We start from the raw sequence: 15,203 nt of genomic DNA on the forward strand, positions 1-15,203 counted from the left end.
TTGGGGTTTTTTTGGAAAATAGTGATACTCCAAACCAGTAAATTTCTCAAACATTGTAAAAGTATCTCTGTACTAGAAGTACGTAAAGGTACAGTGCTTCGTTTATAGCTGTATGACCAGCCAGTTGGCTCGTTACTTTGCTGGGTGTTTATTCTACAACAATTCAGTCATTTCACTTCTCCTCTTGGATGTTTATCAGAACAAGACAAAAATGTGATTGACATTTCATCTGCAAATGTGGCGTTTAGACTTACACAAACTCACAGAATTGCCTGGGGACAACTTGCAGACTGCCTCATGGACCTGGGTTTGGCTACAGTCTCAGCTATTAGGTTCATTTTCATGCAAGTCAAATTGAGTTATAGTCAATGGTTATATCGCTAAATGGCAACTATTTTCTTTCCTTCACCCTGTTAGTACTAGAATTGCTGCTACTTTGGCTGATGTGGGACAAAAGATGTATGCATGGGAAGGGTGCTTTACTTTTCCTGTGAATGTCTGTTCTGCTTTCTTTTTCATCTCCTCCAAGATCAAGAGCTCCACAATAACACTTCTAAATTGATGTTTCTCTAATGTTGTTTTGTAAGTATAAAATTATGACATTTCATAGCCGTTCCTTAACTGAAGAGGAATGACATAATAGGATCTTCAGTAAAAATGCTGAAAAAAGTCAGAAAACGATGAAATGGACTTCTGTGCAGGGAGCTATTCACATTTCTACATAATGTCTTTGGATGCATTAATTTGTTTATGCAGCAACTTAGAATATGTTATTGAAAATACCGCACATGAAAAAGGAATTGAGTTTCATTACTTGAATGTAATTATCTCATGCTATGGGAAACAACCTTTCCTTATCAAGAGCAAAGTAAAAGTATTAAGCGTATTATAACATCTCTTTTGATGTTTTTGTAGGATGGAATAAAAGATGAATGCTCGGTGCTGAAGCTGCAGCTGAAGGAGAGAGATGAGCTCATAGCCCAACTTCGTGAGGAGCTGGTAAGCAGGAAAAGCAATTTTTTTTTTTTTAAGTTCATTTAGCTGATAATGTCACTCATCGAGACCAGAAACTAAAGAAATACAATTTCACTCACACTACAGAATAGCTAGCCTAAGGCTATGTTAATCATTCAGATAAACAGGGATAACACTGACTGTACATTTCTAGGGATTTGTGAGCCTCTGAAGTGGCTACCATCTAGATGCACTGCTAATAGAAGTTTCTTTTAAAGGATTGTGTTGACAGTTGTCTTGCAGTGTCAGAGAGGCAGAGAAGTAGCACGGCACTGTACGCATATGCCAGAAATCTGCAAGGGCCATGCACGTGTCCTCACGAATTATGAACACTTCTCCCATTTCACATCGACAAGATTGTTCAGTAGAAAATGAAATACTTTTTTCTTGATAGTAGATGTCTTTAAACAAAATAATAAATATTCTTACACTTGCCAAACCTTTCCTTAGCATATGAGCTACTGACGTTTGAGTACTACCGTTTTAGGGATAGGCAGAATACTCACAAGTGATTGAGTGAGGTAAAATATGTGATACCGAAATTAAAAAACATAAACACATGAAAATGCATTTTACTTTGCTATTAAGACTAACATAACTTTAAAATTTAATTTTTGATGGAACATGATTAAAGCACGTATGTCTTCAGTATTCTTAATTAAAGGAGAGAGATTTTCCCACCTCCTTTCTCTCAGAGAACTTAAAGACTCTGCAGAGAAAGCCTGTAGAGTCACCACATTCCGGAAGACATTCAACACACACGCTGCTTCCATGGAAGTTGCAGGTGTGCGGGCACCTATGATTTTGTATAAGCAGCCTTTGTGAGGTGGGGTTGTTTCCTGAATTAGCTCTTAATTTTCTCATCTAGCTCAGGGCTTTTTTGTGTCTTTCCGTCTCTTTCTTGGTGGCTAGCTCAGAACTTAGGCAGAATAAATTCAGCTCCATCCATTACTGCATCTTTTATGTACTAACCAAAACCACCAGTATGCTTTTACACAAAAACATAAGTTTCGAGTTGCATGGGAAAAATGTAATGGTGCTCAAGGATGAAAGATTCCTTTGCTATATTAACATCTGCAAAATAAATACAGGTCATCAATATTCTTTGTTTCATATTTGGCTACATTAAGAAATGATGTATTATGTAATTATTATCTAAAATTAAATGACAAAATGGAACACAGGGAACATCAAGCTTCTGCACAGGCCTGGAGCATTAATTTTAGATCAGCCTAGTTCAGAACACATGCTATTTAACTGGTCGACAATTTTGTCAGTGTAAAATTATCCTGTATTGATACAGTGAGCTGTAGCTCATTTGCTGTTAACTGTTGTCAAAGTTCATCTGTATATATGTCAGTTGCAGAAAAAAGTCCCACAGGGAATTTAGTTCTTGTACCTCGTAATAGACAGAAAAGTACCTCTTCCTAGGGTCATGAAATAAGGATTTCCAAATGGCTGAAAGTAAGTATCATGGATTTAATCCATGATTAACTGACTTCAGTTTTGGTACTCTTAAGACTTGTGAAAGAGATTACAGGTAGAATTCTTGAGACCATATTTAGTCATTTGAAATTGAGTTTTTAAAGGTCTCAATATATCTCGTTTTCTCCTATTGAACTAAATAAAGCCAGACTGGGAGATGAACATGCCAAAAACTGGACTCAAAGTTATTAAACCTACACCAAAAAAAAAGGGGGGGGAGGGGGGCAGGCAGCAGGTGCCCGCAAGGTTGGAAAAAGGATTTCTGTGCATGAGGTGTGTAAACATGGAGTCAATATACTAGCTTTGGCCATCTGTGTATTTTTTATTCTCTACTGCGTATTCTTCTGTAGTACTCTTTAGCTGTAAAAAGTTGGGGATTTTGTTTGTTTAAGGGTGTGGTGTTGTAAGAGCTGCGAGGGTTTCTAGAACAGCTAGGCTTTAAGTGACAGTCTAGTAAAAGAGCTCACTAAAAACATACTTAGAACTTGTGCCAGAATGGAACGTTTTGACAATCTTCTGTAAAGAAAGTGACTGCATTGCTTTGTTAGCATCCATGAGATCACTAAACTAAAGTCTAGCAATGCAACAAGGGAAGCAGCCACTCAGCTTAGTCTTCTCTGAAGTTAGGCAGCTATGGAACAGCTCTTTTCAACCATGGCTTTGATCTTAAGCATCTAAAAAGCCTCAGTATATTTACAGTGAGCCCCTGTTGTTTCCCTGATGCCTGTAACAAGCCTGTGTGAGGCTTAGGATGCAACTTGAAGTCCTCTGAAGAGCAGCAGGGCTCCGGTCCCTCTGGCCGCCACCTCTTGTACTGCACATCTAGTGTCCTTTTCATGGAGGTGCCCCGGGCCCTGCCACCACGGTGCTACTCAATATTGAGGCCCATCAAAAGATACGGCTAGGGTTCCCGCTCTGGTTTGCTCTGGGACTTTTTGCAGGGCCCCAGGCCCTCGGGGGAAGCCGCTGCTGCAGCTTTGCCCACTGTCCCTGCAAGTTAAGGAAACCATTCCAGGTGCGGGGCTGTCCTTGTAATCTCCTTTCTGTATTTCTCTGCCTTCCCCATGGGAGCATCGTGCGGTTTGCTCCTCGTTGCCTGAGGTGTTTTAAGGAGCTGCAAGCAGTGGACTATTCAGGGAAAGTAAGCTCTCTTTTTAGAGCCATTAAAAATGATGTAAATTTGAAATGATTGCTAGAAAATGCTAATAAAAATGTTTTCTTCCATTATATATATTTGGCCACATATAATGTGGCCAAAAATTGATGCAAAGCCTGCTTTAATGTTCTGCAGATCCAACAGTTATTTACGTGCTTTTTTTTTTTTGTTCCTTTCTTTTCTCTAGTTTTTCTGGAGTTTTCTAGTAGTCTTCCCCTTTCCCTTTGATTTTTTTTTTTTTTTTTTTTACTTTTCAAATACTTTTTAAAAAGTATTTCTGTTACATTTGAGTGCATTATGAAGGAGACCTTGAACAGAGCTGAGGGTGGAAAATGTCAATGGAGTGTGAGCTGACTTGCTGTAAGCTGATGGGGCTTCAGAACACCTGCAGCTGTTCTTGCTTGTAATTGCTATCTCACTCTTGAAGGGAGAAAGGGGTAGATCTTTGAGGAATGAAAATAGATGTTCAGATGTTCAGCTACAAGACCCAGGTACAAAACATAAAATGCAAGGAGGCCTCACCTATCTCTGAGCAAACAAAGAAGAACTTAGAAAAGTAGTTCCTTGCCAATTTTTTTGGTTTGTTCTCTTTCAACTGATAATTTTGGATTGACTCCCTTGGTAGCCAGAGGTGTGTCTGCCGCATTTGGAGGAATAAGTGTACGTAGACAGAGAAGTGGAATTAATTCCTCTATTCTCTCACTGTCTCCTGAAAAATACCTGTTTCAGGAATTGGAGGAGAGTTTGGCTTCCAAGATGTGAGGCATCCAAAACTGCTCTAAAGTTCTCTGGAAATGGTGAACCTGAGCAGGAACTTAAAATTTGGGTTCAAAGCATCGCTTTGTCTCAGTGCTGTACTCATTTGTGAAAATATCCTCTTATCCAGAAAGTCAAAGAAACAAAGTGAGTCCATTCTGCAGGGTTTGGCAAAAGGAGACGTTCACTCGCTCTTGCTCTCCTTTTTTCCCCCCTAAAATTAAAAAAAAAAAAAAGTCTCAGTTTTCACTGGACACAGAAAGATATTTAAACCTCAGCTGTCTCCTACCAAGCTCTACCCTGAAACTGCATCTATGTGTGTTCCTTTTACAAATCAATCTTTTTCCGCTACAGTGTGAACACTTATGACGACTTTAAGCAGAAAATATTTTCATGGGATAGTGGCAAAAGTAACTGAGTGCTGCTTACAGTAACATTTATTCTAGTGCTGTCATTGGTACGGCAGCATTAATACTGAAAAATGAGCATTAACAACACTATCCTTTCAACCTTGATGTCCCTGTGTAACTTGAGTCATGTGTGTTGTCCCATTGAAATGAAAAATGGACTGAGGTGGTTTGGGTGGATTCTGAGTGGAACTGGAGGCAAAATTAGTTCAGGAAATGAATCCTCCTTATAGCCCAGCTGTTGGAGGTATTTTTCTGCTGCGGAGGTGGCTCTTTATCAAATGTTAGACTTTTTACATTTATGGAATAGCTAGGTACAGTGCTAGCTATGGGAGCTTTACCTCAAGGTACAAAAATCAATGCTTTAGGACTAGATATTCTAGAATCAGCTCAACAGAATATAACTGCTCTTTTTGTGTGGTTTTATCTTTGCAAATTGTAAACAAGTTCTACCTGCTTGTCCAAAACCTATGTAAATTATTTGTGGGGGAGGGAGGCAGGGAGACGTGTTTGGGGGTGTGGCGGGGGTGGGTTGTTGTTGGTTTTGGGTGGGGTTTTTTGTTGGTTTTTTTTGTTTTGTTTCCCTAAATATAGTATATTTCTGGAGGGCAGAATGATGGCAAGCTTAGCTCTTTCCTGGAGGTTGATTTCAATAACGAGCAATTAGCCAATTGCTATAGTTTTGAAGTATCATGAAGATGAGTACTTGTTATCCAGCTTTGAAGTGTAGCAGAAAGCCTGAGATGCTTGAATCCTGCTGATGAACTGTTTATGGAAGACACTCAGGTTAAGTATAAAAATCACCTAGAAATGTAGTTACACCAATATAGACGCCTTGAATTGTACAGTCTTAGAATCACAACTTATTTTGACAGGCTAAGAGTGAGATATGGAAAAATAAATAAATGAACTCATTGTGAATGCCATTTTTTGAATTTTTAGGAAAAAGAAATTTTTGATTAGTCTACTCTATTTTCAAACTGTTAAAAAAGTCACCCTTGATATTGTAAAGAAACGAGTTAATTCCTATTTGAAAAGAATAATAGTCCTTATATTTAAAAAAAAAATAAAATTCTAGTTTAATTTTTACACCAGTTACCCACTTGCTCTACATTCTGCTGATTTGTAGTATTATTTTATGTTGGCTATTTTATATGGGGATATTACAGACCCATGGATGATTTATATAAGAACAGGCAGTTGTAAGTACTTTCAAATCCTCTTTCTTCCTCATATTTAGGAAACATTAGGAGCAGAAAAGAAATAGATTAGGTGTACTTAAACATTATTAAAGTGTCAGGCTTCTTTCCTCCTTTTTTACAGGAGAATTAATTGCACATATTCTAGAAAAGGCTTATCTGAGCTGTAATTACTCTCTGAATCAGTGCTATGAGACAGACATGGAGTGTGAAAGTGGCAATATCCGATGACACAATGGGGATTAGGCTCTGATTCCTTGTCTTCACCAGTCTCTTGATGAGAAGCTGCCAGTCAGATAGGATCTTCAATATTCCCTGGCACTTGTGGAGGTGATTCTGCATATGAGTTTAAGTCCCTGTCACAAACCATTGTCATATCATAGTATTTGGCATAGATAAAGTATTGTCATTCGCATAGAGTAGTGTCTTCCTGGTCTCACTGAGATTCTGCTTCTGAGTATTTCATAAAAATAACACTGCAGAAATGAGCAAATCTGAAAAAAAAATTTGTCCAAAGTCTCCCTTGAGATACAATGCTGAGGCTCCACATATGCAGCAGCGTCACTCGTAGACTGCTAGCTTCGTGAGACGTGCAGCCTTTTACTGACAGGTCTTTTAATACAAGCAGGCAAATATGGCCTGGCATTACTCCGAAATCTCAGAGAATTTCAGGTTTTGTTTTATGTGAAAGACAAAAAGTAGGTCTCAATGTCACCATTCCTTTTTTCACTTTATTTTTTTTTTTAACCAATTTGATTTAACCAATTTTAACTGTAATGAAGATATAAAGATACCCAACTACAGATCAATTTTAGGAGAAGTGGAAATGGCAGCGTCTTGGAGATGTGGTGGGAAGGAAGACTTTGTACGTTGCAGTTCATTGGCTTTGTAGATGTTACATACTTTTGGCTGACATGTATTTTTAGAGATCGAAATTCCTCCGCCAATGAATAATGGTAGATGATGGTAGATTGTTATTTTCAATGTAGCAACATATTGTGTAGTGTTTGTTTTATACCATGACTGTGTCAAGGTCAAACTAGAAAGTTAACCCATGTCCTTGGAGCTCTGTGGAGCTGAGCTGCTCTGCCTTGCCTGAGGGGCTGACTTCAGCAGTCCTCACCTAAGACTTGCAAAGGGAGTTTTCATGGTGCAAAACAGGATTTGTATCAAGGTTTAGTGGGTAACTGAGGTAAAGCAAAATCTATGTTGTGCTATAAGTGCTAGGAATAAAGGATATGAAGAAGGCAGCAAAGAGCCAATATGATTTTTGTATAGTTTTGATTGCTCAAAATCATCAATTTTTTTTTAATTCAGTTTGTGTTTTTCATATAGATGTACATAAGTGTGTGTGCACACATATAAATATATATATAAATATGTATAGATAGAGACACAGAAACGTGCACACGTTCACACACACACACACACTGTCTCTCTTACTCAGTATGCTTCTTGGTAGTTACTTTCCACTCAAGAATTGCTAACCTGTCTATGATAAAGAAGGTTATAGAATGAAAGTTGGCTAAAAATGCAGAAATTTAGTGTTGCTCGACATGGCCTGATATTGGATAATATCTCAAAGAAGTACTTAAGAGTTTGGCTTGCACGAAAATGACTGCTGTCAGTATCATCTGGTGATATGCTATTGTGTTAAGCGTGTTTCTAACAGCAAAAGTAAAAGTAATGTTGCTTAAAAACAAATACACATATGCTAGAAAGCTTGTTTTGCTTCTTAAGATCAGCAGTTAAATTTGTATGACTTCACGGCTTCAGTATGTTGCTAAAGGCAACTGTGTGACATCTTTTTTCTGCAGTCATCTGGTGTGGATGAGTTTCAGATTAATAAATACTTTACCCTCTGCACAGCAATATTTAATGAATCAACTGGTACTGTTGTTTCTTCCAATAATTAAGTTTCTGGTTGGGGAAATATCTTTGCTTTTCAGGATGTAGGGGTGTCTGTCTGTGCGATTCACTAGGGATCTGATATAAGAACAATGTTTTGGTTGCTCCCCCTCCCCTCTTATAATTTATTGTCTTGTCCATTTTTCTTTGCATGAAAGCTGAGAAAAGTCTGTGCATACACACAGGCATAGCAGACATCACAAATGAAGAAACATCTGTATTTTGATAGCAAAATATTATTTTCGTTTACATTCTAGTGAAGTTCCATAAAGAAAAAATAGTGTCATGAATTTTTCATTCTCAATTTTTTATAATTTTGCTGAATTTCTTTTCCTTCACTCACGGTATACTCCAGCATTTAAAGACATTAAATATTTTTGTCCATAAATGAGAATTCTAGAAAGAAAAATAGTAAACATTTATTTGTAAATACTTTGATGTAAGGACTGGGAAACTTTTATTAAGACATGATAAAGCTGAACTGCAATCTCTGTCCTTTCCTAAATGAATAACCTAACAAGAAATTAGCTGTATTAAAGTATTTGCTAGATCTAACTAATATTGCTTCATAGAAGCTGATTCCATAGATTCTCTCGAAGTTTTGTATGGCTTTTTTGTCATTCTCTTATTACTTAATTTCAGTTTTTATGTAAGGATAAAATGTTATTTGAGGTACAAGAGATTTAAGAGGTTTCATTTAACCTCTGTTTCAACGACTGAGCACTTTCTTACTGAAGATAGTTTTTATACTATGGTATCATGAATATTGCATAGTTCAAAAAGTGCTCAAACATTTTTTCAGGTGCTCTGCTTTCTTTGAGTCAGTCTTTAGTGATTTTAAATTGTGTTAGAGCTGGGACGTGTATGGGGAGTTCTGCTGTAACTTTCATAGAAGATACTGCTGTATACCCAATTTGTCTGTGTGAAGTCTTAGCTCTGAAGTTGGGAATGTATTTCACAGAATCACAGAATGATTAGGGTTGGGAGGGACCTTAAAGATCACCTAGTTCCAACCCCCCCTGCCATGGGCAGGGACACCTCCCACTAGACCAGGCTGCTCAAAGCCCCATCCAGCCTGGCCTTGAACACTTCCAGGGATGGGGCATCCACAATCTCCCCGGACAACCTGTTGCAGTGTCTCACCACCCTCACAGTAAAGAATTTCTTCCTGATATCCAATCTAAGTCTACCCTCTCTCAACTTGAGGCCATTACCCTGTGTCCTATCATGACACTCCCTGATAAAGAGTCCCTCCCCAATTTCTGTTACATCCTTTTCCACATCTGTTTTAGGCTGATTTGGTCTAGAGGCCAGGAAGTGGTCAGAATGGAGAGATCAAGGTGAGAAATTTTCCCATACTTGAGAGAAGTGAATTAAATAGAATAAAGTGTTATTGATCTTCTGGATTTCAGTAGCTAATCAACATCTTGGATGTCCTGTGTTATTTTTGCTAGGATGAGAGAGAAAGATGCTGATGCTAGATAGATAGATAACTGGAAGTAGTGCCATTTATTTCAGAGAATTTAGAATTTTTTTTCAGCATAGTAGAAACCTGACAGCAAGAGGTTGGTTTTGATCACAGTACCAAACCTCTTTCTTCCGTCCAGCTCTTTAATGCTGCACTTTGGGTCTTTCTTCTGCTGTTTTGATTTCCTGCATCTTTCCTCATCTTTTGAAATATTGTTCCCTCTTCCTTTCTATAGAAACCACACACAGTGTGAACTTTTTCTAATGTCCTGTGCATGTTTTATCCATTGTGTGAGAAGTTTTATCCATTGTTTTATCCATTGATGCCCAATTCTGGAGTTTGGGTGGAGGCTGCTGTTATTTTCAAGCTCAGTCATTCAGATTGCTGTTCAGCTGTAATACCTCTCACTCTCAATGAGATTTCACCCGTATCCCAATATAACAAGGAGAGGTTGGATTCTGTGGCAAAGTTTTCGTAATGACCTGCTTATTACTCTGTATTTAAATGGCGGGTTTGCTGAGATAGGCAGTGGTCTATATAAATGTTTCATGCCCTTCAGGGAAGAGGCAGGTGACTGAAGCGCTGTAATGCTTTCATGCAGAGTGGTAGTAAAAAGAGCCATATGGGGAGAGCCATAGTGTGTTACAAGGCTATATTCAAAAGCCTGACTAGTGTCCCAGCAGAAAGCTAGCTTGCAAATTTCTACTTTCACTGGTAATGCTCGAGTAATCTTTCATATTTTGGCTCCTTTTAACTGGATAAGCTTTTTATACTCCTTTGTATCTTGATTTAGAAGAAGATAAATAGGTAATATATGGTCATCAACAGAAAATAAAATTTTAAAAAATGATCTTACAGACTTTTAGCCACACATTACATGCAAATTACAAGGAGAAGAAAAAAAGCTAATGGTTAATAGTAAATTAACTTAATCTCAGATAACACATTTATTTGGTTTGTCTGTGGTATTCAATTCTGAATATTTTTTCATTGACTTTCTTTGTATGGCTAGTAAAATTAAAGCAATAAACTGTTTCTTGCTATTCATTGTTGAGTTCAGAATATAAAGTGAAAATATATCTGTTTGGGTTTGGTTGGTGTTTTGGTTTATTTTGTTCTTTTGTTTGGGGTGTTTTTTTATTGTTGCTGTTTTGTGGGGTTTTTTCCCCCAGAGCTATTGTTTATGAATAATTCAGTATGTTTGAAATGTACTTAATGTATTTTGGAGTTTTCTAGTAATAATACAAGACATTTATCTTACATTTTCCAATTTGACTTACAGACGACATTGTTTTTCTCAAAGGGAACTCTCATGATTTACCAGAAGAGTAATAGAGTTTGCAGGCTGTAGTATTTATCAGAATTCATCGATTATCAACACAGGACTTTATAAAACCAGACTTTCTCACAGTGTGATGTTTGTGTTCCAGCGTACAAATAGGTTTTCACCAAACAATGCTAGTTAGGCAACAGGATGCTGTATTATTGTGGTTTTGGGAAGAACAAATGGAGCTACTGTACTAGTAGTATAGTGATAAGAAGGAAGAAAAATAAACTATGTAAACTTGCTTCAGCGTGGTTGGCGTACTTGTGGAGGAATTCAGGTTAATAAGCTGGAAAAATAAAAAGTGGTGCAATTAAAGGATGATCTAGAGCAGCAGGGAGCTCATTTTATTTTTCAGCTGAACTGCCTATTTATCACATTACGTTCAAGGGCAGGGTGATAGATTCTGAAGGAAAGGGTGGTACAGAGAGGGCTGAGGATTTTAAAATTGTCACTAGACCCACCTTTTAAGACCACTGCAAACATAGGTGTGCTCAGCCTATAGAACTTGCTGTGCAAATGAACCTTCCTCACTTAGCCAGCGTGAATAATCAGTTTCTGGAATCTTGTGGATTTTATTTTGGTGCATCTTGTTTAATTTATGGAAATAGAATTTGGTCCTTAAGGGACAAAGACGTTTGCTTTTTTTTCTCCCTCCTGTTCAGAACCACTGGGATGATGTGGTTCATGAGCTCCTTTGTCTCTACCCTCTCTACCCCTTCTTTCTTCTAGAGAAGTTTAAGACATCTTGTCTAGTACTATTTGATGTTTATTTGCCAAATCAGAGTTAGTAACGTGTATCTGTTTCTCTTAATTTTTAAACCTAAAATTCATGCACCATTCTGCTAGCCAGCAACATTAGGAAGTATCCAGGTGGTGAGCTTTTTCATATATGTAGTTATTACCAAAATCTGTTTTTCTGCAGAATCACGTAAGCAAATTTCGGGGGGAGAGAGAGAGTGCTAGTTCTTAACCAGTAAGGTGACAGTTGACTGGGAAATGCAAAATGTAAATAACCTGCTGGAATCAGGAACCTGCATGTTGCATGCACATCCAGTTATCTGTATGCTTTAGAAAGGAAGAACCCTAAAAGAGTGGCAAAGCCGAGGTTTTGTCTTTAATTATTCCTGGAATCCTTAGTGAAACATGTCTGCAGAACAGGAGGCTGATGAAGTTTTTTCTTAATTCCCTTTCAGCTTTGTTTTTCCTTTTTTATTAAAGTTGTTCGTTTATTTTCATTATTCATGAGTTAGTAAAACCTCCCACATACGTGAAGTCCCTAGTAGGGTGTTTATTGAAACAGGGAGACTGGTCTGATAAGGAATACATAAAATCCAGCATGAGAAGTAGTATATACAGCAAAGGCTTAGCGGTCACCATGTTGCCAGAGAGCTGTTGATATAGGCAGTCAATTGAATTGCAATTCTGCCTCTGAACAGTGTTGAACTCCAAACATTTTAAGTTTGGGCTATTCCATCTTTTTTTTTCCCATGCACTATTTGCTCAATTACTGTGTTCAGTTGAACATGAATCCCTATCCAAAGCCTACTGAGATAAAAAAACAATATAAAATAAAACCCATCCATCGCCCTGTAAGACCAGTTGCAGAACATGATAAATAGAAACATAAAGCAATTTATTAACTCTCGCATCTTCCAGCAGGCTTATATAGCAAATTCTAAAGCCCAAGTCGTCTGATGTTCATTTTTTTACCTCTCTCTTCCCACTATTTATTGGAACATTGTACCGTATTGTTACTAGTATTCTGTATGTGTTACCATAGAGGTTGGAAATAGTGTTTCAAAAATATACCAAAAAAAATATGCAAATAAAACCGTGTGTAGCCTACGAGGCAAGCTTCTTAGTAGAGACTGCTAGAACAAAAGCAGGTAACTTAAAATGTTGGATAATTTAGGTGAGAAGGGGTGCTCTAGTCCCTACCTCCTGGCTCAAAGCAGGGTTTACTTCAAAGTTAGACCTGGTTGTTCAGGGCCTTTTCTAGCCATGTGTTGAAATTCTCTGTGGACGGAGAATTTCCGTGCAGCCTCCTTGGATGACCTGTCTAACCAGTCCTGGGAAGACTTTTTCTTTTCTTGTGTGCTGTAGGAGTTTCTCTCATTGCAACATGTGCTGTTGCTCTTTGCTTTTCTCTGCGCTCATCTGAGAAGGATGTGGCGGCTGCTTCTCCATACCCTGCTCAACAGTGGAAGAGAGCAAATAGATCCCCCTTGAGCCTTCCCTTTTCCGGACTAAACAAACCCAATTCCCTTAGCCTCTCCTTCTATGTTATTTGATCCACCATCTCAGTGGCCTGCACTCTCTCCAGTTTGCATCCGCCTCTTGTACTGGGGCCCCTAAAACAATGTGTGTTATTTTCAGATGCAGCCTACACAGCACTGATTAGAGGGCACGGTAGTCCAGCATACTGTTAAACTTCTGGTCTTAGAATCTGAGCATAAATCACATTATTCAACATTGTAATCAAATTCCATCATAATCAAATTACTATTTACATTATTGTGTTTTAAGAGGACTGGGCTAATTGAAAACATCTCCTTTTCTCATGTGGGTGTTATCCAAAAATCTAGCTAGTTATTGGATTCTTAGCATGTCTTCTAATGATATCAGATGTCAAACTACTATTTAGGAACCAGGACATAACTGTAAAATACGGATTCGGGCCAAGAGAGGGAATTGAGACCTTGTGGGATATATTGCTGAATAATATTTTCCTATTAGTGGATAAGGGGCAGATATTGGTTTTTCACTTGGTAAAGATGCCTGAAATCCAGTTTAATGTTTAACTGTGAGACTGAGGCACTAATATCTCTCAGAAATGATCATCACAAACGACACCTTTTCTACCAGATGCCATAGTGTTTCATTCTCTAAATAGATTCATGTACTTAAAAATAAATGAAGCAAACACAGAAAAAGGAAGACTCAAGACAGGCCTGTATTCTCCTATATGTACTGCTTTGCCTGTTGAAAGGGTTAAAAGTACAACGTATTATGATTGTTAGATGTACTGTTAGGTAAAATGGAATAAAGCTCTCCTGTTTGCTGTCAGAGTCTGTTTGGAAATATAAATAAGCCTGAATAGTACAAGGCTTATTCTTTCAGGCAAATAAGTTCAATATTAAGATCCGCTTTAAAAAACACCATATGAAATGATCAATGGCACATCAGAGAAAATTTTAGTAAAGAGAGATTAAATAACGAGAAAAGAGTTCTGCTTCAAGCAAGCATACATCAGTTGTATTGATTTGGTATTTGTACAAATTTTAATTACAATTGTATTTTTAGCTCTACTTAGCCATCCAGAGGCCTTTGGGAAGGGATAAGTATAGATTAAAAAATCAACCTGTTTTTCACAGGCACCGAATATCGTGTCTTAATTTTGTTCTCTTATGCCTTTTCCTATACTGCTTTGTTGATGTGACTGAGCTCTGGACTGAGACTTATGAGACTTCACCCAACATGAGAGGGTCAATTCCATTCTGCTTGTTCATTTAATCTTTCATCAGGTTACTTAGGCTGTATGAAAGGTGGATATTAATGACAAATGATGACTTGGTGGTATAGATGCCTACCCAGTAGGAGCAGGATTCAGCTTGTTTTACATAAGTTAGTAATCATCTAATATATAGTAAGGGCCTTGGCTCACTGTGGGTTTGAGCTAGATTTCATTTGATGACTTACAGGTCTACTTTGGTGTTTCTGCTATCTAGTATTCTTCCTCTTAAAATGTTCAAAACTTACCCATGGAGAAGCTTTTGGGTTGTGGTGGTGGGTTTTGGGTTTTTTTCTGGGGTCGATTTCTGTGCCGTACTGCCCTGGTGGCTCCTGATATGCAGGAGGCTTTTGTGTGAGGTAACTTTTGAAATGCTTTTCAGGCTTTTATGTATACTTACAGTAATGTGCACTAAAAGTGTCAACATAAAATGTTACTAAAAGTTTGCTCATTTAGTTTGCTCCACATCTCTTCATAATTGTATTGTACCATATGTCTAACTTATGGAACAGCATCTTTAAAGGGGTCTTAAGGGCCTCACATTTACAGGTTACATGAGTTTAGCGCTGTGAATGTCTTAGCATTTCTTATTAATCAGCTTTCTTGGTAATGACTACCGGCTGCAGAATTACAAATGTTTATTGGTGAAGAATGTTAAAGAACTGTCAAACCCGGTTACTTAACATTTTGTTATGATTTTAACTTTTCTTCGTCGAGTTCTATTAATCATTAGCATCTCTCTCTGTGTTTTGTGGTGCTAAAGTCCTTGTATATGCTGTTGTGAATAAATAAAACGTAGAAAAATATTCCATATCCCCATAATGTTGCTCTTCTCCCACTAGGCGCTTGGTAAAGTGAAGCAGTTCCTGAATTGTGCTATAAATAGCACTATACTTCTCAGAAGGCATGGGAGTAGAATTTTATACTTATGACTAATTAATGCAATTGAGAGTGATCGTGTACAAGGAGACG

The 15,203-nt window shown here is 37.8% G+C and overlaps 1 protein-coding gene across 6 annotated transcripts in view; it reads left to right on the forward strand.

The window, feature by feature from the left end:
• The window catches only part of CCSER1 (coiled-coil serine rich protein 1), a 695,545-nt gene that overhangs the window by 374,115 nt on the left and 306,227 nt on the right, over positions 1–15,203 (forward strand). For all 6 annotated transcript variants that reach the window (XM_054203343.1, XM_054203348.1, XM_054203347.1 and 3 more), the window contains exon 8: positions 916–999. In XM_054203343.1, the coding sequence (XP_054059318.1) occupies positions 916–999 (84 nt within the window). The remainder of the gene's footprint in view (positions 1–915; positions 1,000–15,203) is intronic.

The sequence above is a fragment of the Rissa tridactyla genome, chromosome 5, assembly GCF_028500815.1.
Source record: "Rissa tridactyla isolate bRisTri1 chromosome 5, bRisTri1.patW.cur.20221130, whole genome shotgun sequence".
NCBI classification, from domain to species: Eukaryota; Metazoa; Chordata; class Aves; order Charadriiformes; family Laridae; genus Rissa; species Rissa tridactyla.